At 43.0% G+C, this 22,356-nt stretch overlaps 3 protein-coding genes across 6 annotated transcripts; 1 reads left to right on the forward strand and 2 right to left on the reverse strand.

The window, feature by feature from the left end:
• Positions 1–794: 794 nt before the first annotated feature.
• RUNDC1 (RUN domain containing 1) lies at positions 795–11,110 on the reverse strand. The gene is made up of 5 exons (XM_001364776.5): positions 10,607–11,110; positions 5,719–5,877; positions 3,896–4,094; positions 3,605–3,712; positions 795–3,526 (listed from the first exon to the last, which is right to left on the reverse strand). Exons 1-5 carry the CDS (start codon positions 11,108–11,110, stop codon positions 2,661–2,663), a joined length of 1,836 nt encoding a protein of 611 aa, XP_001364813.4. The 3' UTR covers positions 795–2,660.
• Positions 11,111–11,113: 3 nt separating this feature from the next.
• Positions 11,114–18,218, forward strand: PTGES3L (prostaglandin E synthase 3 like). 4 transcript variants are annotated; one of them, XM_056816693.1, is made up of 8 exons: positions 11,114–11,241; positions 12,659–12,772; positions 12,870–12,936; positions 13,035–13,133; positions 17,079–17,168; positions 17,337–17,390; positions 17,654–17,681; positions 18,065–18,218. In XM_056816693.1, exons 2-8 carry the CDS (start codon positions 12,705–12,707, stop codon positions 18,070–18,072), a joined length of 414 nt encoding a protein of 137 aa, XP_056672671.1. In that variant the 5' UTR covers positions 11,114–11,241; positions 12,659–12,704; the 3' UTR covers positions 18,073–18,218. The 4 variants fall into 4 exon arrangements, with proteins under 4 accessions (XP_056672671.1, XP_007482214.1, XP_007482213.1 ...); XM_007482152.2 differs by lacking the exon at positions 11,114–11,241 and adding an exon at positions 12,263–12,367; XM_007482151.3 differs by lacking the exon at positions 11,114–11,241 and adding an exon at positions 12,285–12,367 and having other exon boundaries at positions 12,590–12,772.
• On the reverse strand, positions 18,041–22,273 carry TAF9 (TATA-box binding protein associated factor 9). Its single transcript, XM_007482150.3, has 2 exons — positions 21,419–22,273; positions 18,041–19,813 (listed from the first exon to the last, which is right to left on the reverse strand). The coding sequence occupies exon 1, from the start codon at positions 22,271–22,273 to the stop codon at positions 21,452–21,454; it is 822 nt and encodes a 273-aa protein (XP_007482212.1). The 3' UTR covers positions 18,041–19,813; positions 21,419–21,451.
• Positions 22,274–22,356: the final 83 nt, after the last annotated feature.

A 22,356-nucleotide genomic window follows, 5' to 3' on the forward strand; every position in this document is an offset into this window, starting at 1 on the left:
CACTGGGGAAATCTGTCCTGTGACTATTTCCTAGTGATAGCTGTGAAAAATTAATCTGGGCAGCCAGTGGTAGACTCCCCCCAAGAAAGCCTGTTGGGGGTGGGGGGGAAGCAGCTGGGTGGCTCAGTGGATTGAGAGCCAGACCTAAGGGAGGTCCTAGGTTCAAATATGGCCTCAGACACTTCCCAGCTCTGTGACCCTGGGCAAGTCACTTGACCCCCATTGCCTAACCCTTACCACTCTTCTGCCTTGGAGCCAATACACAGTATTGACTCTAAGACGGAAGGGTTTTATTAAAAAAAAAAAAGCCTGTTTGGGGGCCCCTCTTATGGAGTAGAAACATAATTTGTCATTTAGTTTTTCTTAAACTGCTTACTCTCTGTTGTAATAACAACTCTAAGATAGAAGGGCAAGAGCTAGGGAATAGGAGTTAAATGACTTGACCAGGGTTACACAGCTAATAGAAGTGTATGAGGCCACATGTGAACCCATGATCTTGTGTCTCTAGGCCTGGTGCTCTCTCCACTATGCCACCTAGATTCCACAAACATAATTTATTTTTAATCAACATTACTCCAGTGTACAACATGGCCTTATTCATCTGGACATTCTATCTACAAAAGGCAGAGCTACTGAAGGATAGAGCTGCTTGCTGCAGGATTAGAATGCCTAATTCAAAATGAGAAGACTTTTTCAAATGTGAAATGGAAATGCCAGCTTTCAAGGCCACTATTCCCACTAAAGACTTTGTGGAAGTTTACACAAAACACTCTGATTTTGTTAGCAATAAAAGGTTTCATCTATAACATTTACATTTATTGTCACACACTCTGGATAAATTAGGATAAAAATCAACATAATTTTAAATGAGACATTTGCTGAAAAAATTAAGTTAAAACACACTGTCTATCCCAGCAGACACAAGATCATCCCACAATTGAACATGTGTAACTGAAGACAAAAGCTTTTTAAAGAGTATTTAAACCTCAGAGGCTTGTCAGGAAAGTTGTACATTCACAGCTTTGGGTTACATACTGGCATGTACCACAAGCTGACTTAAAAAAAAAAAGTGACAGACTTAAGATACCAAAGCTTAAATAGGGATATTCTTGAATTAAGATATTCAGCTCCTTCCATTTCACTCTTAAGAACAATCAGCAGATGAGCATCAACACCACTGGTATACTGTTTTCAGTCAACCTAAATTTTTCCCTGGAGGGAGAAAAAAGGCTAGTATAAGTTCTGTTTCTCCTTCTTTCCAAAAGACAGGCTGTATCAAAGTAGCGCCTGAATTAAGGAAAAGGCGATATTGGTTATGAATGTTGTATTTTTAGATGTAGGAGTTTGCCCTGGAATGAGGGCTTCTGAAAGAATAGATCAGTAACAGCACTGCCTCTGAGATACTGAGTTCAAATCCCTAAGGATGACAAGAGTCTTGATGAAAGGAAGGCAAGTAGGTAGAAGAAAACACATAGGGCTGGAGAATATTTGTTATGGCACACACACTGGCAAAATGTTTGCCCACTAACTAGGCTCTGATCTCTGCAAGAAAAGATGCTTTCAAACTTTCATTTAAAATAAAAATAAATGAGACATATGGCTAACTCCCTTACAACCCTGTCTGAGTTTCTGTCAGAAGGTTAGAGAGAATATAATTTTTCTTATTGTATTCACTGACTTAGAAGACAGGAAAAGTACGGAAACCTCTGGCACAAAAGCATCTTTACGTACAAAGTAGAAACGATGGTTGTAAGACAACTTGGCCCTGGGTCACTCAAACCTGCTTTAAGGAAAAAAAAAACAACCCCAATGATAAAATAACTAACATTTGTATAGTGCTTTAGTCTGACAAAGCCCTTAACAGTTTCTCATTGGACTCTCACAACAACCTCCAGGAAGATAGGTGCTGTTATTTATCCCCATTTTACAGAAGAGGAAACTGAGGCAGAGAGAGGTTAAGTGACTAGCTCAGAATCACACAGCATGTAAATGGAAAGTTTTGAGTTCAAGCCTTCTTGACTTCTAATGAAATATTATATGCATTTCCTAGCTGCCTTTGGCCTCAAAAAGATTAAAAGGAAAAGCAAGCTATATAGAGATATCTAGGAGTTTGTGTACAATTCTTTATTCTGTTCTATTATGTATGTGGGGAAGTGTTCATCTTATTGCTGATTGGTCAAATCTAAAATGGAAAAAAAAAAGGAGCAGCTCCTCATTTAAGCAACAAAATGTTGGGCTTGATTTCTCCCCATCTGAGAGGAAACACATCTTTGCCAATCCATATTTTCATTACCACTGAACTAACATACACCCAGACTCGCTAAGTTTCTGAAGAGCCACTATGGGTCAATAGAGCAATTGGGAAAGCAAATAAGCCTCTGGGAGAAAGGCCATGCATGTCCATATGTGCATCCTGACAGACACAGGCAGGCAGTCACACAATAGGGCAGGGCATTTTCAGCCAAGGGTTTTCCAGTGTGAATTTCTAAGGTGCTAAATGTGGATAACATACGTCAGAGGCACTAGGACTGGCCACCTGTGCAAGGCCTAGGGATAATCTGTAACCCAGAAGCTTCTTCCTTCAACCCCCTTAGCCTCACATGATAAAGTGGTAACTCATCCCTATGGAGAGGCACTAGTCAGGGGCAAAAGCCTTGTCATCAAAAGGCGTCTTTGATATTCTTGAGCTGTCGGACAGCCAGGTCCACAGGGAGGCTGAATTTGAGGCTGCTCAGGCGGCTGAGCAGATTGAGGGCACTTTCAAAGCCAGTGTGTGCCATGTAACTCCAAGGCTGGTAGTGTGGTTCAATGAGTGCCCCAGATTTGCAGATCAGGTTGACCCAAGACACCAAACGCTGTTCATTCAATGCCATGCACACTAGAGCCTTCAACTCTGAGTCTGCGCTGCGCTTAAAGGGGTCATGTTCTGTCAATACTACATGGATGGCGCTAAGCAAGCTTTGTTTGGGTGTCACAATGGCACCCCCTGTCACAGGCAGTGCAAAGGACTGGGAGAGCTTTCGTGCTGGGGATTCCACAAAAGCTCGGCCATTCTTGGTATTGTAGTATTTCACAAAGAGTTCCCATGGGTGCATGGTCTGGGGGGTGGAAGAGAAGGAAGGGAGCAAGCAAGCAATGGGAGCCATCACCAGACTCATCCCTGGGGAGGAGGTGTACAATCCATGGGCTAGTAAGTCTCGCATGGCCACAGTGAGCTCCTTTCGTACCGCCATCGTTAGCTCATCTTTGCCCCCGAGGGGGATGTCCTGAAGGCTGGTGCTGCTGATGACATGATCATTCATTTGGTTCCTCAGAGCCAGCTGTCTCACCCTGTCCACTGAGGCCTCCAACCTTTTCAACAGAGGAGAATAGTCCCTATCAGCCTGGTCCCTTTGCCAAAGGGTATGGGGGATCTGACCAGCGGTGCAACCAAACTGACTCACTGCAAACATCTGGAGCACAGCTAGTGCTCGACGCATTAAATGCAGTCCTGTATCACGGATCTTCTTTGCCTCTTCAGGGTTCACTGGGGAAAGAAACAGGCTCCTGTCAACAAGAGATACATATCACCCATGATGGGGAGACATAATGAAAGAACACTCACCTTTTTTATTTCCAGAAGGCAATCGGGTACCAACCCTAGAGGAGCCATTCCCTGAAGTCTTACATTCACAGTGTCCACCCTCTGTTTGCAAAGGGCTTCCTACTTCATCTAGAAAACAAAGCCACAAGGAGAGAGTACTTAGCCTCTCTGAGGAAGGGGCTGGGGATGAGGACGGATCATTTTTTATTTATTATGATCATTTATGAAGTTATAAGAACCGGTCACTGGTGCTCCAAGTACTGGAAATGTGATTCTGAGATCTTTGCCCCCTGCCTCAGCAGACCCACTGACCTTGAATGAAATTAATGAACATTTCCAGGTCTCGGATCTGGGTTTTTAGCTGTTCCACCAACTGCTCCTTTACTCGGGCAGGATTGACTATCTGGGCCACGGCTGCGTCCACACGCTGCCGTAGCTCTTCAGGAGACAGTGAACTGATGTCTTCATTCAGATTCATATCCAGCTTCTTTATTAGTTCATCTATGATCACCTGCATGAGGCCACAAATGACAGACTGCTCACCACAGGGGAAGCCTGGCACGCTTTCCACTTGAAATGGAGTTCCACAAGGGGGAGACATACACATTCACAAGTCCATGACCAGTGGAAATGACACTACAGCTAATTAACCAAAAAGTCTCTAGCCCTCTTCTCTCTTGTGGTCTCTCTGACAGAGGGTCATTCTATAAGCCTACATGTATCTTGCATGAGGCTGCTAGTGAGGTTTCACAATAACACTTTGGGGGCAATTAGGTAGCTCAATAGATAGGGCTCCAGGTTTGAAGAGGGGAGGTCCTGAGTTCAAATGTGATCTCAAACACTTCCTAGCTGTGTGACCCTGGGCAAGTGACTTAACCTCCATTGCCTAGCCTTTACTGTTGTTCTGCCTCAGATCCAATGCTTAGTATTGATTCTAAGACAGAAGATAAGGGTTAAAAAACAAAAAACAATGTGAATATACTAGAATGCTATCGTAAAGCCAAGACATGTCCTTTACTTCCATTAGGAAAATCACTCATTTAGATGATATTCCTATGAGAAGTTATCTGCCTCTTCGTGTTTTTCCTAATAAATTTTTTTATAACATCAAGTAATCAGGTTAGGCAGCATCTATGACTGAAATCTGCTACCCAAATGCTCCAGCATAAACTTATTCTGATTTCTTCAATTTTCTTGCCAACTCCTTCCCATGTAACTAGAGGGGAAAAAAATTCATTAACACTGAGGAATATTATGGCAAATCTGAGAAAAAAATAATCTGGAAATATTGATAGAAAAATATATAGCAGTGGATACACAGATATCCTCTTACTATCTCTTTTATTCTTCTAAACCTTACTGCCTTTTTCTTTTTAAACTATCATTTCATTGTAAGCTTTTCCCCAGTCCTCTTTGATCTTAGTGCCTTCCCTCTAAGGTGTTTTCTAGGATCTGCTAGAAATTTATTCCAGGCTTTTGAAACTTTGGGTCAGTTGTGTAGCCCTAGTGTGATCAACCCATATCATATTTCTGGAGCAGGAGTATTCTGAGAGAAAATTACTATTTCCCATGTGTGTGCAAATGAAAATATAAATGCATGTTAAGTTACAAAATATTTTAATACAGTAGTACCTTAAAGAAGATATAGATAGGAAGATAAACCTGCTAAATGATATTACATACTCACATATTATATAGTTTGAACTAGAGTTCTATGAACATGTGTGTATGTATAAAAGAATACAGCAAATTTATGTCTATAGTGCTTAAACTAAAGCTATAACAAAATCTGTTCTCTCCCTAACCAACTGGTAATGGGGAAAGGAAAGTAACCCAAAAGAATTCTGGGGAGAAACACAATTTAGGATTTTAAGAGTGTCACAGGTGATGTAGGCATATTCTAATTTTCAAGTAAAAACATTTATCCAAAAAAAAAAGTCATTATACTGCAGAATTTTGTTAATCAATGTAAAAACCACAAGTTCCAAATAAAGCCCCAAATTCCTCTGGGATTAGAATCACATAAAAGAGACAGTCAAAACAATGCCAGATAAGCTTGGTAGGGTGGAGGGGGACTTAACATGTCAATCAGGGTCACTGCTAGAGGAATACCCAGGATGCCAGGATATACTTACCCGCTGTCTTTCCAAAACCATTGACTGTGGCAGGGAATCATAGCTGCCCTCCTGGTAGGCAAAGGTTTCCAGATCATCTAGCTGGGTCTTGAGCTGAATGATGAGCTCACGCTGCTTCTCTCTCTGGGCTTCTACACGCTCCTGCTTTTCCTGTTCGCTCTAAAATGAGAAATATTCTTATGTTGAATAGGAAAAGGACTGATGCAGGGGAGCCCGAGTGTCCTCTCTGTGGTAGGAGTCTAGAGACATGGAGTCTTTTATTAGAATTGCTTCATTCAAACTGGATTGTTGGGGCTAAACTAACTAGTTGGATCTCTGCCAAGGCTTCCTGGGTCTAGGGAATGATTATCCTCTCCATAATTTCCTCAGGCAATGTTATCATTTGTGTGCTTTCTAGTTCATATTCACACCTCTGGGATGCTTGGGGGGAAAATAGTAACAGGCTAGTAAGGAAAAAGGTTCTAACTTGATTCCTTATCACTTCTAATGGCTGCCACCACACCTAGTTTCTAGAGGTTTATGCACTGTTTATCCTAGTTTTCTAGGGAAGAGTAAGAACCATTCCTCAGTCCTTTATTCATCCTAGCTAAAATTTGATTAGTGATCCCTCACCTATCTTGGGGTTACATTCCAGAGAACCCAGCAATAAGTGAAGATCCTCGAAGTAGTGGTATTATATTTATTTTATTATTTATATCTATTTTAAGGTTTTACAAACCCTTCCCACTTTCCTATAAACCTTTTCCACACTCTTATTAATCTACAGTCATTGAGTCAATCAGTGCCCAGGATACAGAACACAGTGTTGTGGCTGGTCACCTTTCATTCTATCAGCCTATATGTGCCACGATAAGTGTAAGTCCATGATATAGAATCATATATATATGATATATTATATATATATATATATATATATATATATATATATATATATTATATACATATATATATAAAATACAAAGAATCCATGACATAGTGAAGCTGCGATAAGTGAACTGGGCTATAGCAGGGACAACTGTATTTCTTCTCTTGGGCTTAATATAACCAAATTTTATTGTATTTCATTTGTAGGCAGAAGTTCTTTAATCTGGCTTTATCCTCTAACTAGAAGTGCCTTTCATTTTTTAAAAGACATTTTAACCATATTTCAAAATCTTGGATGAATATACAAACCTTCCCTCTGTTTTTTCCATATCTAACTAATAAAAGTTTTGAAATTATTTTAAAAAAAAGATATTTTATTTTTACCAATTACATGTAATAATTTTCCACATAAGTTTTCTGAAGTTATAAGATCCAAATTGTCTCCCTCCCTCCCCCTTCTGGGAGCTGGTAAGCAATTTGATTTGGATTATATATGTATTATCATGCAAAACTCATTTCCATGTTGTTCATTGTTGTAAGAGAAAGCTCAAATAAAATCAAAACTCCCAAATAAAAATCTAAATAAAGTAAAGTGAAAAATAGTATGTGTTGATCTGAATTCTGACTCCCACATTTCTTTTTCTGGAGGTGGATAGCATTCTTTATAATAAATCCTACAGAATTGTCCTGAAAGGTCTGATATTTCTAAAGGAATTTTCTCAGGAACTAAAAGAAAATTTTTAAAATGCCAAAGGAAAAAATTGAGTTAACAGCACAGGCATCTCATCCTAGTCAAACTATAATCCAGTCAGTCACTTTAGGACTGGCACAAGCATCTGGGGTGGTACATTATTTGTTCCTTTTCCCTCCACAAACCTTTTCAGGAGAAATGACCCTGTTCTCCCCCTTGTTTAGTTCCTGGGCTGTTCCCCTTCCAACTCCCATCAACTTCTGTCTTGGGGAGGAGGAAAGAATACAAGGTCATTCCTGTTTAGATGTGGCAATGGGTAGTTATGGCATTAATGGCCCATCCTGAGTCAGAATGAAATTACTGTATTTCTTTGAGGGAAATAACAGAAAAATACATATCAGCAGATACACCGATATTCTGTCACCACCTCTTCCATTCTTCTAAACTCTGTGGCTTTTTTTTAAACTACCCTTTTGCTGTAAGCTTTTCTAAGTCTTCCTTAATTTTAGTATCTTTCCTCTAATATTTTCTCCAATTTATCCAGTATTCATCCAACTATATGTTGTCTACACAGACCCCCACTTTTAGCTTCTAATTTAACTGGAATTACTTAAAAAAAACACACACACAATTAAGACTTTTCAGCCTTATTCTGAAGGGCAACAAATCTTCCTTGTTTTCCTTTAATAAGAAAGCTATATATGTTTTCAAAAACACATGAAAATTAGAAATCTAAGTCTTTGTTTTTTTTGTCATATGGATATATGATTTAGCCTTAAAGTGACACTTACCAATCCCTGTAGTTGTAAGGCATGAGAAAGAACAAAGGTAAAAACAGTAATTAATGGTTTTGTCATGATTTTTATAAACACTGTATTTACTTTTACTTTGCTCTAAATAAAATGCTGTAATTTCCTCTTCTCTAGAAATAGTGACCACAGCCTACGGGAATCACAGCAATGTTAACTGTAAACATGACCACAAATTTCTGTTAGTCTTGAACCCTGGCCATGAAAAGTTGTCTAACCAGTCACAGGAGAGAAGGGGGAAGTTTCTTTTTCAAAGTGTCCTAACTCTTTGAAGATAAAGACAAAAAAACAAAACAAAAAGAGTCTGTAGGACAGTTTGAAGAAAACTGTCTCCTATAGGGCAAGAACAATATGGCATTTACTGGAACAGGGATCAACATGACAAAGTTAACCAGAGAATAAGTTATAATGAACATTAGAAAAATGTGGCAAGGCAGAAAACAATGATGAGTCCTCTCCACCACTAATATGAAGACATAGGAAACTCTTGTAAAAAGAATTCTAAATAATATCTTGTAAAGCAAAAATGCACTCTCTACCACCAGGTCTCATGATCACATATTCAGAGCTGGAAAGGAAGCTCAGAGATCATCTAGCCAATTTAATATATAAGGAAACTCAAGTCCAGCAAGGTGAAGAGACCCAAGTGGCAAAGGCAGAGTTTCAATCACAGGTTCTCTGGCTCTGTCCATTGGCCTTCCCATTTTTATTTTATAAGCTACCTTGTTCACAAGCTCAAAGCCACTTAAAGGATTTGAGAAACTGCATGGTAGTGATAGAGTGTCGATTTTTTAAAGTTCTCTTTGTTTTTAAAGTACAATACAAAAAAGTACAAAAAACTGTATCAAATGCAAGTGGGACATTTGGTGCTAATGCCCCTGGAACAAGTGGTCTGATCACAGTAACCAATTTTATTCCAGGAAGGCCTTCTTAGAGTATGTCTGCATTGATTGACTGCAGCCAAACAAGCCTGAGTGAGAGGAGAGAATGGCTTCATTTGGCCCTTTTTCCTCTAGAGGCTTTGAAGAAAGGGAGAGTAGGAGAGCAAAGAGGAGGGATTAAAATGGGCATATTTCAGATTAAAAGAAGTAGGTCAACATTCCTTGCTGATAAGAAGCTTCCAGGACTTCACTTTCTGGTGGGAAGGAAGCCATATGTGGAAGTGTGTATGTGACTTACCAGCAAACTAAAAAAATGTCTAAGAGATACAGAGCCCTCAACATATCAAGATGTGTACATCTGGGCCATCCCAGAGTCAACCTAGAAAGGAAATTTCCTGTGGTAAAGAACACAAGGTTAGATTATTACAGGAATTAACTAATTGTTAACCAATAGGACTTCAACTTATGCTGTGAATGCTTATATATGTATCAGGAGAAGGGAGAGGGAGGATAAAAATGCCTGAAACATTCAGTCAGGATTTGAATTTTGGTAGTCAGATCACTTTACATAAAATGTTAACCCAGAGACAGAGTTTAGGATTAAATGTCTTCCAAATCTTTCTAGGAAGTCATGGCAGCCCTCATCCTGATCCCATGGACTGTTACTCCAAAGCTTTTATAATTTTCTCTTTGCATCAAGTCAAGGTCAAATTGGCTTGGAGGGTAACCAACACTTTTGGAGGGATGAGATCAGCAGGCTTGCCTGACCAAGTCACAAGATTCACAGAATCAGAAAGAACTAGAGGCCTTTAAAGATTCTAATGTGCCCCCTTCATGTTAGGGATGAGAACAAGCCCAGAAAGGTAAGGAGCCCTGCCCAAGGGAGCAGCTAATTAGCAGCAGGGCTGGGACAAAACCCAGCTCTTTCCAGGTCCCAGTGCAGTAATCCTTCCACTATACTGTGCTTCCCCCTCCAACACTTTTCAATGTTTTGTTCCCTGCCTTCCCGCTCTCAGGATTTCATCAGTCTGGACAACTGCAGGTGTGTGGGTTCTCTGAACCAAGGTAAATCCAAATGCCTATGACTCACTAGACAAGGGCAGGGAGTTGCCTGAGGCTCCTGAGGCACAGAGAGGCTGAGTGGAATGGTACTGGATTCAGGAGATCCTGGGCACATCTCAGCTTCCTCATCTGTAAAGGGAGGGGTTTGTGCTAGATGGCATCTAAGATCCCTTCAAGATGCAAAAATGTATCTTATGGGATTCCTAAGGTTAGCAGAAGAGACTGGAAGCTAAATCTTCGACTGACAGACCAGTTCTCTATGGCAATGTGGCCTCCAGGTATACGGGTCTCATTCCAGGAGCCTCCATCTTGGGGGGCTCCCACTCCCATTAAGCTGCCAGGGGCTGTTCCCTTTCAGCTTGGCGCCTCCAGGTACATGGCCCTCTCCTGCTGCCAGGCCTGTCTCGGCAGGGTCACCTGCATGCACTCAGATCTCTCGCCCTCCTGGTCCCCCACTAACTTGCCCACTGTCCCATAGCCAGGCCTTCAGCAGAGCCACCTCCAGGCATACCGGTGTCTTTCTCCATCGTCTACCAGCATCGGCTTCCCAACCCACCTCCCAGCCCGCGGGAGGGCCTCACCGGCTCGTTGGGCCGCAGCCCTGGCGGGCCCTCGCGGGGTCGGTCTCCGTCAACCTCGTCGGTGGTGGTGTCCCCGGGGGCACCCCAGCCTAGCACGTGCGGGCAGCCGCGAAAGGCGAAGTCCTCGAGCTCTCGCAGCAGGCGCTGCTGCTCCGCCGGGGCCCCACGCACCACCTGCCGCAGACGGAACTGAACCTGGGCGAAGTGTGAGGACAACGCGAGCAGCGCCGAGTCCAGCCGCCGCCGCTCTGCCCGAAGTCGCCGCAGAGCCCGGCCCGGGGACTCAGGGGGCGAGGCGGGGCCAGGACCCACGCACCCCTCCGAGCCGTCTTCCTCCTCGCACAGCACCGCCTGCGCCTCAGCCACAGCGCCTACCGGCCCCCACCTCACCGCCTCGTAGGGCGGCGGTGCAGCCTCCGCCTCCTCTCCTTCAGCCTCGGCCTTGAGCTCCGCGGCTACCGCTCCAGCTGCCTCAGCGGCAGCCATCCTCTCCACAGCCGCCATCTTCCCGGAAACACGGCCTGTCAACCGCGCCCCCTCACTGCCATGGCAACCGTGCACGCAAGAGTCCACGGGTAGTGGGCGGAGCCTGGGCATGTGGCGTCATCGGGACGGGGCGTTCTTTCCAAAATCGGGTACAGAAGGTCGACCTTCTGGAGAAGTTGGGCTGTGAATTGCACCGATGGGGCAGTTCTCGGGACCCTTTTTGCAGACATACTTCACACTACCTGACCTTCTTTTACTACCCACACTGACCTTTTCGAAGAGGTCCTAACTCTACATTCCATATACCACCTCTGAGCCTTTGCATAGACTTCCCAAAACCTGGAATGTAAAAACCTTAGAATCTTTTGCCTCCTTCCTTTAAGGCTCAATTTAGGAACTGTCTTTTGTGGGATTCTCAGTTATGTGTTCTTCTAGCCCTAAATCTATGCTAAAAGCCTTGAGTTATCACAAATAGGTTTTTTCCTTCCTTCCTTCCTTCCTTCCTTCCTTCCTTCCTTCCTTCCTTCCTTCCTTCCTTTCTTTCCTTTTTCTAGAGTGTGCATAATATGCTCTTAAAGAAAAAAAAATGAGGACACCTCTCACCCCTCCCACATTCTTTGCAGTAGGGGTGCTCATGGGTGTATATAATGGTAGTGCACATAACATTATATTTTTTAAAAAATGTAAAGTGATTAAATTGTGGAACCTTTTTCCCCTTCCTTTTAAAAATCATTATTAGGACTCCCTCTCTTGGAAGGGGAGGAAAGAAGTAAAACTATGAGAAATGTAGGTGAAGTTAAAACAAAATAAAATTTGTATCTTAATCTGGCCTCAGACACTTCCCAGCTGTGTGACCCTGGGCAAGTCACTTGACCCCCATCGCCTAGCCCTTACCACTCTTCTGCCTTGGAGCCCATACACGGTATTGACTCCAAGACGGAAGGTAAGGGTTTTTAAAAAATTATTTTTTTGTATTTTAGAAAATCAAAGCTAGTCACCTAGATTCAGGATGGAGCTGCATGGTAGGGGTCGGGAGAGAGCCGTAGTGTTCTGCAGGTGGCTATGGCCTTCTGGATGGGCAGATTACCTCTCTCCTCCACAACTAAAACCCTTACCCCCTAGGGGGCTGGACCCTAAAGTCCCTTGCTTCCTTGCCTGCCCTTATAAGGAGCAGCAGCTGTTGGGGGCGGCACCTGGCTCTAAAGATAGCTGGGGAGAGGGGGAAGGGGCTGCACTCAGCTGCCCTAAACAGACGGCCAGAAGCGCCATGGCCCGGTGAGTGTCCTCTGCCCGGCTGGCCAGGTTCTCTTCCCGTGTCCCCGGGGAGCCCAGAATCCCAGGACTTGGCACCTCGAGTTAGTCTGGTTTCACTGAGCCCAAGGCCCCCCAGATCAGAATGTGGGAGTCGGAGAGTGAGTGGTTTAGCCAGAAGCTGAAATCTGTGTTTCCGGGACTTTTCACCGTCGTCTCTCATCTGCTCTTCTTTCCGGGTGGCAGGAGTCAGGTCTCCCCCATAGCCCCGCTTCATGACTGACCCAGCCCCTTCCCCTGCCACCTCCTCCCCAGACAGCACGCCCGGACATTGTGGTATGACCGTCCCAAGTATGTGTTCATGGAGTTCTGTGTAGAGGACAGCACCGACGTCCACGTGCTTCTGGAGGACCACCGTATTGTTTTCAGGTAATGGCCATCCCTGCTCTTGCGCCAGCGCATCTCCCACGGCCACTTGGCCCCCATTCCCCAGCCCCTCCCCCTCCCGTTCCCCGTGTCTCCGCAGCTGCAAGAACGCAGATGGGGTGGAGATGTACAACGAGATCGAGTTCTACGCCAAGGTGAACTCCAAGGTAGGCGGGGCTGGGGAGAATGACAGAAGGGGCGGCGGTGGGGTCCCACGCGTGCAGCCCCCCAAGTCTCCTGACTCGGGTCCTCTGCCTGGCCCCAGGACTCGCAGGATAAACGCTCCAGCCGCTCCATCACTTGCTTCGTGAGAAAGTGGAAGGAGAAGGTAGCCTGGCCCCGGCTCACCAAGGAAGACGTGAAGGTGAGCGGCAGCGAGCTCCAAGCACGCAGAGATCCCTTTAGTGCCTCTAGTTCCTTCCAGAAGCCTTTAGTACAGCACAGAACACAAAGACTCAAAACTAAATAGGCAAGAGCAGCTGGATAGCACAGGGGGCAGAGAGCCAGGCGTAGTTGTGGAGCAGCTGCTGGGAGGACGTGTGCTCCCCCCCCCAAACCCCCCCCTTTTGCCTTAGAATCAATACCCAGTATCCGTTCCAAAGCAGATCCGCAAGGGCCAGGCAATGGGGATGAAGTGAGTTGTGCAGGCCACTAGAGAGTAATGTTGAAGAATAAGATACAAGAACACTGAAAAGACCGGAGGAAACTGGGTTATGAAGGGCTTTCAATGCTAAACACTTTGTATTTGCTCCTGTACCTAACTGGGAGCCACTGGAGTTTATTGAGCAGGGGAGTGACATGGTTCTACCTATAGAAAAAGAAGGAAAAAGAGGAAGCATTTTCTAACCACCTACTAAGTGCCAAGCACTGTGCTAAGTACTTTGTTGATATTTCACTTGGCCCTCACAACCCTGGGAGGTAGATGCTATTATCACCCCTCATTTAGACAGGAATTAACTTGCTGAGGGTCACATAGCTAATACAGGTCCCACGATGGGGGAGTATCAGTTTGGCAGGTGTGGAGCCTCGATGGGAGGAGGGAGAGAGAGAGGCAGAGGAAGCTGCTGATCTAGGCTAGAGATGGTGAAGGCACAGACAGGAGAGTGAGAGAAGAGGACAGAGCTGCTATGGAATAGGCTTGAGGAGCCCTGGAGGTGAGAGTGCAGGAGTTGATTTCCAGGCTGAGAATCAGGACCAGAACTCCAGGCTCCTCAGCCTTGAAGGCCTCATCTGAGGGAGTTTGTAGTGTCTGTACTCTCTTTGTGAGTGTGCATGTGCATGTGCGTGTGCGTGTGCGTGTGCTTTATCTTCCCTAGTAGACCATAAACTTGTTGGGGGCAGAGACCAGAGCTTACACATCTTTGAAGAAATTAAAAAAAAATATATATATATATATAAAATATGTATGTGTGTGTATATATATATATGTGTGTGTGTATATATATATACATATATATATATATACATATATATTTATTTAGAGAGAGACATGCCTAGTGCAAGCCCTTGCTATGTGCTCAATAAATGTGACTGATGATCTTGTAGACTATATGAAGGGAACTTCCCCAATTTACATTTTTTTCTCTTAATTTGCTCTTAAAAAGCAACAACAATCTCAGACCTAGAGACAGGAGGTCCTGGGTTCAAATTTGACCTCAGACACTTCCCAGCTGTATGACCCTGGGCAAGTCACTTCACCCCCATTGCCTAGCCCTTACCACTCTTCTGCCTTGGAGCCAATACAGAGTATTGCCTCAACATAAAAATCAACAACAACAACAACAATCCCTTAACCTTCTGTCTTAGTATCAATTAAAAAAAAACCCTTACCTTCCATCTTAGAATCAATACTGTATATTAGTTCTAAGGCAGAAGAGCAGTAAGGGCTAGGCAAAGAAAATTAAGTGACTTGCCCAGGGTCACACAGCTGGGAAGTATCTGAGGCCAAGTTGGAACCCAGGACCTCCTGTCTCTAGGCCTGGCTCTCAATCCATTGAGCCATCAGCTGTCCCCCTCCATACACCACTTGCTCTTAATACATTTTCCACAATAGCTATTCCAAAGTGCAACCCAAGTCTTCCACATTACCCCTATATCCTCCTCTCAACAGATGATATCTCAGTCTCATACTCTTAGCTCCCTGTTCTCCTCTTCTTGGTATCTCAAAACATCTTGATTCATCACCCATTATTTTTCTTCTTTAGTCTCTGAAAAAGTGGCCTTTCTCCTCCATAAGGCCAACCCCTTCACTTATACTCTAGATTCCATCCCCTTCACTACTTCCTACACATCCATACACTCCTTCAGGCAACTACCTCCATAATCATCCTCCACCCCATATTCTTTGCTGTCTCCTTCCCTGAAGCCATTGTCTCCCCCTTCCCTAAACAAAACAAAACAAAACAAAAACATCCTGTCTCTCTTCTAGTTCACAGCCATACACCAGAAAATGTTTGTCAAAAACTTGCATCAATTTATTGTCCTGTTTAAAAAAAATGTATTGATATCTTTTAACATAGCCTAGACTTCCCCTTCTATCTCAACTTCTTCCTTTTAACAGAGATCCATTCTTTATAAAAGACAAATTCAAAACAAGAAAAAAAAGCAAAAAAATCAGCAAAATGTATTCATAGGAAAAAATATGAGATTATGTGAAAATATGTGAAACAATGTTTCACATCACTGTACTTTCAGTCCCCTCAAACCTTCCTCTCCCTCTAGTATAGGAGCAAGGATAGGGATGTATCTTCTTATAAATTTTTGAGGCCAAGTTTGCTCATTATAATTTTGCTAGATTCTTTTGTGGCTACTGATATTCATGTAGTCATCATATATATTGCTTTCCTGGCTCTTCTGGCTTCACTTTGCATCAGAGAATGCCTTTCCATGCTTCTCTGAATTCATCATATTCATTTTTTTTTTCAACACATCTTACTTCTTAATGCTTTGCTATCAGTGTTCTCAATAGTTACCAATGATCTCTTTAGTGATAAATCCGGTGGCCTTTTATTCAGTCCTCATCCTTCTTGACCTCTGCAGCCTTTGACTAGCCTGAATTAGGTCTGGCCTACTGATTCATATTCTAGATTGGAGGGAAATGAGACACTTTATAGTTCATCTAACAGTTAAGAAGAGAAAGTTCACTTAGTCCAGTATGGAAAGGATATTCAGCAAGGGTACTGCTTTGATTCAGTTTGAGTATTCCCTAAGTCCACCATTTGCAATGGTGGCAATACCAGATGTCTTGCCTGAGGGAAGACCTCTAAATTCTTTATATATTTGAGTTACCAGCCACCTACCTCGATGGTTTGAGTCTTACTTCTCTGGACCAATTACAGTTCTAGGATGATTTCAATACCTCTTTAAGGAAATATTTTTATTTTGTTAAATATTTCCTAATTACATGTAAAAAATTTTTAAACATCCATTTACAAAACTTCTGAGTTCCAAATCCTCCCTCAGCCATAATACTTAAAAAAAAAATAAACCTTACCTTCTGTCTTAGAATCAATACCACATATTGGTTCAAGGGCAGAAAAGCAGTAAGGGCTCTGGGCTCTAGGCAACTGGGGTTAAGTGACTTGCCCAGTCACTCAGGTAGGAAGTATCTGAGGTCAGATTTGAACCAAGGACTTCCTCTTCAGGTCTGGCTCTCTATCCACTGAGCTACTTAGCTGCCTCCCTCAATACCTTTTTAAGAAAAAACAAACCTAGCCTGAAATGGGTCAATGTTGCTCCTATAACTATGACTTCCTCCTATCATCAACATGACTTTGTACAGATTGTTCTGTGTGTAGAATGAACTTTCCCCTCACCTTGGTCTCTTAAAATCCTTAGCTTTTTTCAAAACTCAGTTCAAGGGCCATCTTCATGAAACCTTCTCTAATATTCTTATTATTCTTTCTCCTGGAAATTACCATGTGTTTTCTTTTAAAAAAATTGAATTCATCTGTTCTTTAACATCTTCATTTCCAAATATCTCTTCCTTTCTTCAGTTATCCCTTATAACAAAGAATAAAAGAAAAAAGTAATTCAGCAAAACTAACCAACCCATCAGCCAAATCTGACAAAATATGTAATGTTCCAGGTCCAGTTTCCAACCTCTGCAAAGGAGCATTTACTTTTTATATGTTTTGTATTTACTTATATGTATGTGCCATTTCTTATGATGGAACACAAGCCTCTTGCACAATTTTTTTGGGGGGGTGGGGAGAAGTCGATTCCTCAGGACCTCTCAGATTGCCTGCTACTTAGCAGATTCTTAATAAATGCTCATTTAAGTGACTTTGTGTTTTCTTTCCTCTTGTAGCCAGTGTGGCTATCTGTGGACTTTGATAACTGGAGAGACTGGGAAGGGGATGAAGAGGTAGAGCTAGCTCAAGTGGAACATTATGCAGAGGTAAGATGCAGAGTCCCATGGATGTCCTGGAGTTTATACCTCTTCTTGTCATTGCTGTTATGTGGGGTTTGGCCTCATGTAACACCCTGGGGTTTGCTGGCTCTCTTTGATCAGTGACATCTAGACATCATCCCATCCTTTCTCTCTCTGACTCTGTCTCTTCTCCAGCTCCTGAAGAAGGCCAGTACAAAGGGACCTCCACCTGCCATGGATGACCTAGATGTAAGAGCAACTGTTAAACAGCTTCACTCATGAGACTCTAATCAGTGAAATTGGTTCTTTCTGGTTAAAGCCCTTAGAGCAAAGCCTGCCTCCTGAAGTCCCAATTTCTTTCTAGAGAGCAGAAAAAGCTGCTTGGATGGGGTTTCCCCTTCCTTCCATAGGTTTTCCTAGCAGGGCCTTTTTCCTTCCCTCCCCATTTGATTATATAACTACAAATGCCTTTTCTCTTCCCTGACCTAACATTAGGTTCTGTTCTTTTCTAGGATGACTCGAATGATGAAGACATGACAGGTAATGTCTCTGTGAAAAAGATGAATGGGGGGGAGGGGGTCTGAAAACCATTTTCTATAAAAGGCCTTGTCTCTTTTGGGTTGTATCATAGGCTTAAGAGGAAACAATCCTGGGTCCTGGATTTATCTCTACCTTTAATATTTCCATTCCCAGGGAGCCCTTTCTCTTAGGCCTTCTATCAGGGATGTGATTTTGGCAAGTGTTTCTAAACAGGAATGGTAAAGAAGCTGCTTGGGGGCCTTTGGTGACTTCCTTATTATCAACTTTTAAATTTCTGGATTTTGGCCAGTCATTACGAGTTTTTATATATGTGTAAATGGAAAGGGAAAAGGCATAAAGCAAGGTAGATTTCACTAAAATTCTTGTAACTTTTTTTTTATTAGGAACTTAAGCAACATTACAGAAGAGAATGAACATGCAATTTTCATCCCTCCATATTTCCTTCCCACCTGTGTAAATCCATGTACATTTTTGAAGAGTTGTAATCATTGTGTATTTTGTTTTTGTCTATTTCTTAACATGATTTCACATACACTATTTGCGTGTTTCAATATAATGTACATAGTTCATAATCATCACATAGTGGAATGAACATTGGATGTAAAGCCAAAAAATTGTGAAGTCCCACATCTGACATTTACCAACAGTATGACCACTCAACATATCTAAACCTGTTTCATCATCTGGAAAATGGAGTAACAGTAAACTTCCTTTGTCACTAGGCTGTGAAGAAAGTGCTCTATAAAGTGCTATCTAAATACAAACTACTAGTATATTAGTATCCACAGGTTATTGAGCCATTCCCCTATTCTTGCTTATTGGGGCTGTTTCCAATTTTATAAACAGTGCTATAACCACTTATGTAAAAGAACTTTTTTTTCCCAGTTATTTCCTTGGAATATATTCTTTATTGTGGAATCACTTGATCACAAGATATGTGCAGTTTTATAGCTTTTAACAATCCACTTTTCCTTTAGGTCTAAATTTAGATTCTGAACCTACAGTGACTTCTCTCCCAAGTTGGGGGAGGAAGAGACAAAATTTCTAAGGTTACATCCCACAGAATAACTACTTTCCTTGTTGCCTTTGGGCACATGATGAAACACACCCCACTCTGAGAAGCTGGAAACCAGCCTTCCACTTAATAGCTTCACGTCTTCTGGTTTCTCTGTAATGACAATGTGCTCTGGGATATCTCAGTTCCTCCAATATTATCGGTTGGTAAACAAAGATCGCAGACCTAAACAACAGTTAAATTGTCTAGACAGTGTAAGAACTGATTCTTAAAAGTCTCCCTTTCCTACCATTCTGTCACCATAACCAAGGAAATTATGTCTGCTGCCCAGGGCAGAGGGTCATTTTATAAATTTAGGATGATCTTTTGACTTAGCTGGGCTGGTCCTCAGACAGGGGGATAGTTTATCTCTGAGGACATATTTGAAGCCTTTCCAGGTTGGAAGGACTGCCAGAATTTGTTTATTTGCCTTAAAAAAAAAAAAGATTGGGCAGCCAAGTAGCTCAGATATACAACCAGGCCTAGAGTAGGGAGGTCTTGGATTCAAATCTATCCTCAGATACTTCCTAGCTGGATGACTATGGGCAAGCAATTTAACCCCAGTTGCCTAGGCATTACTACTCTTCTGTCTTGGAATCAATCTTGGAATTGATTCCAAGACAGAAGAGGTAAAAAAACAAACAAACAAACAAACAAAAAAAAAACCAAGGGTCATCTCCATGCCACCACAAAGCTTCTCTCTGAAAACTGGGCTGCTATAATTTTGTATCCATCCAGAGCATGATGTGGTTACCTGTGAAAAAGGCTATTTGAAGACATTCATTTGGATGAGATTCGTGACATTGGCAACAGCAAGATAGGGATCTAGTTCTGAGAAGAGGAATACTTGTTTTTTTTCAAATAAGCAAAAGAAATGAAATACTTATTTTCCAAAGGAAACAACATTTCAGGGAGCATCAATAATATCAAGAATTCTGCTGGAAGCTGGTTTCTCCATGGCACCACAGTTTAGGAAGGGTATTGATAAGCAGGAGGTCTTCCAAAGAGCAAGCATGTTGGTGAAGGGTCTTGAGTCTATGTCATATGAGGATAACTGAAGGAACTGGAAATGGTTATCCTGGAGAAGAGAAGAAAAGGAGAGAGAATGGTACATGATAGCCAAGTTCAAATGTTGGAAGAATATCACTTGAAAGACAGATTAGCTTTTTCTGTTTATACCCAGGGGCCAGAACCAGGAGCAATGGGTGGAAGTTAGAGTGGGAATGGGGGAAGGAAGTATTTGGAAGAAGAGGCTGGACAGGGGCCTAGGTAGCACAGTGGATAGAATGCCAGGCCTGGAGCCGGAGGACCTGCATTCAAAGCTGGCTCAGACACTTCCTAGCTGTGTGACCCTGGGCCAATCACTTCAACCTAATTGCCTAGCCTTTACTGTTCTTGTGCTTTAGTATCAATTCTAAGACAGAAAAAAAGTCTTAAAAAAAAGGCTGGAAAATCACTTTTATGTTACTTTTTAATGTTACAGTGGAGAATCCTTTTTGGAAGTAGGTTGGACTATCTGGCCACTGAGGTTCCCTTCAAGTCAGGCTCCTAGGTGTTGTATACAAATAAAATCCTGCCTTAGACACTTAGCTGTGACCCCAAGGAAGTCAATTAACCCTGGTCAGTCTCATCTATAAAATGGGAATAATAGTACCCATGTCATAGTGCTGAGAGGATCAAATAAGATAGTATACATAAAAGGCTGTGCAAACTTAAAAAGCTACACAAATGCTGATCACTATTTTAATTATTATTATTATTTCAATTCTGACAAAGATTCTGTGAATTTGGTAGAATCAAGAATTTTCCCCATGTTTGGGAATTAATATGTTAATATGTTGGCTCAGACTCTTACTAGGTTCAGTTTTAATTAATCTATTTTCTACCTGCAATTTATTACTCTGGGCCAGTCTCTGCATCTTAAAAATTGAGAAGAATATACCAGACTATTTCTAAAGTCTCTTCCTGATCAAAATCCTAAAATACTATTAACCAGTGCTAAGAATAGATCTTTGAAGGCCACTGGGTACAAAGGCTTTAAGAAGCCTAGTTAAGTATTGAAAGTGTTTCCCTCACTTTAATCATAATTTATATTTTCAAACTCCACTCTAACAAAAAATTTTTTGATCTTACTATAAAGAAAATTCAAGTTTAAATTACCAGGAAGAATACTGTTGCCATAGCATCTCTCCATTATTATTATTTTTAAAGAAGTAGCGTTAGCTATCTAGTATAGTAGAGAGTTCTCGTCCTGGAGTCAGCAAGACCTGGGTTCAAAACCAGTCTCAAACATTTGCTAGCTCTCTTACCTTGGGTAAATCACTTAACCTCTGACTCAATTTTCCCATCTGTAAAACCCGAATAATAATAGCACCTGCCTCCTAGGATTATGGTGAGGAAACATTTTGCAAACCTTAAAGTGCCAGCTACTGTGATTTATAATATATGGTATTTTAGTGAAATTTTAGGCTTTAGTAGCTAACTTGCCCAGGAGTATTATTGTTGCCTGTACAGCAGGAGACTTCTAGCTTTATCAACTTAAACCTGCACCAAGACTTTTGGGTCACCCTATGATGCCTGAGACGCTCCTGCTTTATTTAGTATGTTCTAGCTATAGTTAAGACTTTTGGGACACCTGACACAGCCAGAGATTCGGAAAGCTGGCACTCCAGTCTAATCTTACCTTTGATACGATACCAGACCCGGCTTCTGTCCTTTACAAATTGTCATAGTCGTCATCCTCTTCGTGTTTCCTTTTCAATGAATTCGAGGACTCAGCTGGGGTGCTCTGCGATGATGAGGAGGAGGAAGAGGACGACGACGAAGACGACGACGATGATGACACCATGTTGGTGGTGATGAGGATATTCTTGGACCCGATGAGGGAGGGGTTGATCAGAACATTCTGCACCGAGGGCGCCGCGGGCATCGCGGCCTTGACCGCGGGGCTCTGGGAGGCCGGGATCTGCACGGTGAACCTCTGCCCGGCCAGGGACAGCGGGGTCGCGACATCAGCGGCCACGGCCACTGCAGGCGCTGAAGAGGGCGCGCCTAGGGTCGGGGTGCCGGGCCTGCTGCTGACGGCGCCTACGCTGAGTCGGGGCACGGTGATTCTGCCCGCCGCGGAGGGCACCTTTTTGGGCAGCGACTTCAGCCGGTAGTTGGGCGCCGTTAAGCAGTAGCGGTCTGGCGGGAGTCGAGGGCCCGAGTAGGGCTTGATCAGCGGCAGTGGGGTCTGGTTCTTCTGCCGGGCTATGTCTAACAGGAAGTCCCTCGGCGGGGGCGCCGTGAACGACTGGTCGGCCCGGCATTGGATGGCCAGCCGCACATCATCCGCATCCACTGCTGGTTTCTTGGCGTGGCTCGAGTAAATCTTGGCGTCGTCCAAAATCGTGGTGACATAACGGAAGGCGAACTCCAGCATCTGGTTGATGACCCTTGGTTCGTACTCTGTGATCCCCATATCCTTCAAGATTTGGGCCATCACTTGGGCATCTTTTGGTGTGCTCTTGGGGGACGCCATCTTGCCTGGCTCCATGATTTCCGGTGTTCGCACTTCACTTCCGATCTCTGAAAGCTTCGCCAAAGGTTATTAAACGCCGGGAAGGAAGTCCCTGATTT

The sequence above is a fragment of the Monodelphis domestica genome, chromosome 2, assembly GCF_027887165.1.
Source record: "Monodelphis domestica isolate mMonDom1 chromosome 2, mMonDom1.pri, whole genome shotgun sequence".
Taxonomy (NCBI): domain Eukaryota; kingdom Metazoa; phylum Chordata; class Mammalia; order Didelphimorphia; family Didelphidae; genus Monodelphis; species Monodelphis domestica.

What these genes read in the sequence shown, in the direction of transcription:
- PTGES3L (XM_007482152.2), top strand. An exon ending in ACGCCAAGGTGAACTCCAAG is followed by an intron (nt 12,937 to 13,034) that starts GTAGGCGGGGCT and finishes GCCTGGCCCCAG; the next exon opens with GACTCGCAGGATAAACGCTC. An exon ending in CTGCCATGGATGACCTAGAT is followed by an intron (nt 17,391 to 17,653) that starts GTAAGAGCAACT and finishes GTTCTTTTCTAG; the next exon opens with GATGACTCGAATGATGAAGA.
- RUNDC1 (XM_001364776.5), bottom strand. Translation starts at nt 11,110, where the DNA reads ATGGCGGCTGTGGAGAGGATGGCTGCCGCTGAGGCAGCTGGAGCGGTA. An exon ending in GGCTGCGGCCCAACGAGCCG is followed by an intron (nt 5,878 to 10,606) that starts GTGAGGCCCTCC and finishes TTCTCATTTTAG; the next exon opens with AGCGAACAGGAAAAGCAGGA. An exon ending in TGGTTTTGGAAAGACAGCGG is followed by an intron (nt 4,095 to 5,718) that starts GTAAGTATATCC and finishes GGCCTCATGCAG; the next exon opens with GTGATCATAGATGAACTAAT.
- TAF9 (XM_007482150.3), bottom strand. Translation starts at nt 22,273, where the DNA reads ATGGAGCCAGGCAAGATGGCGTCCCCCAAGAGCACACCAAAAGATGCC.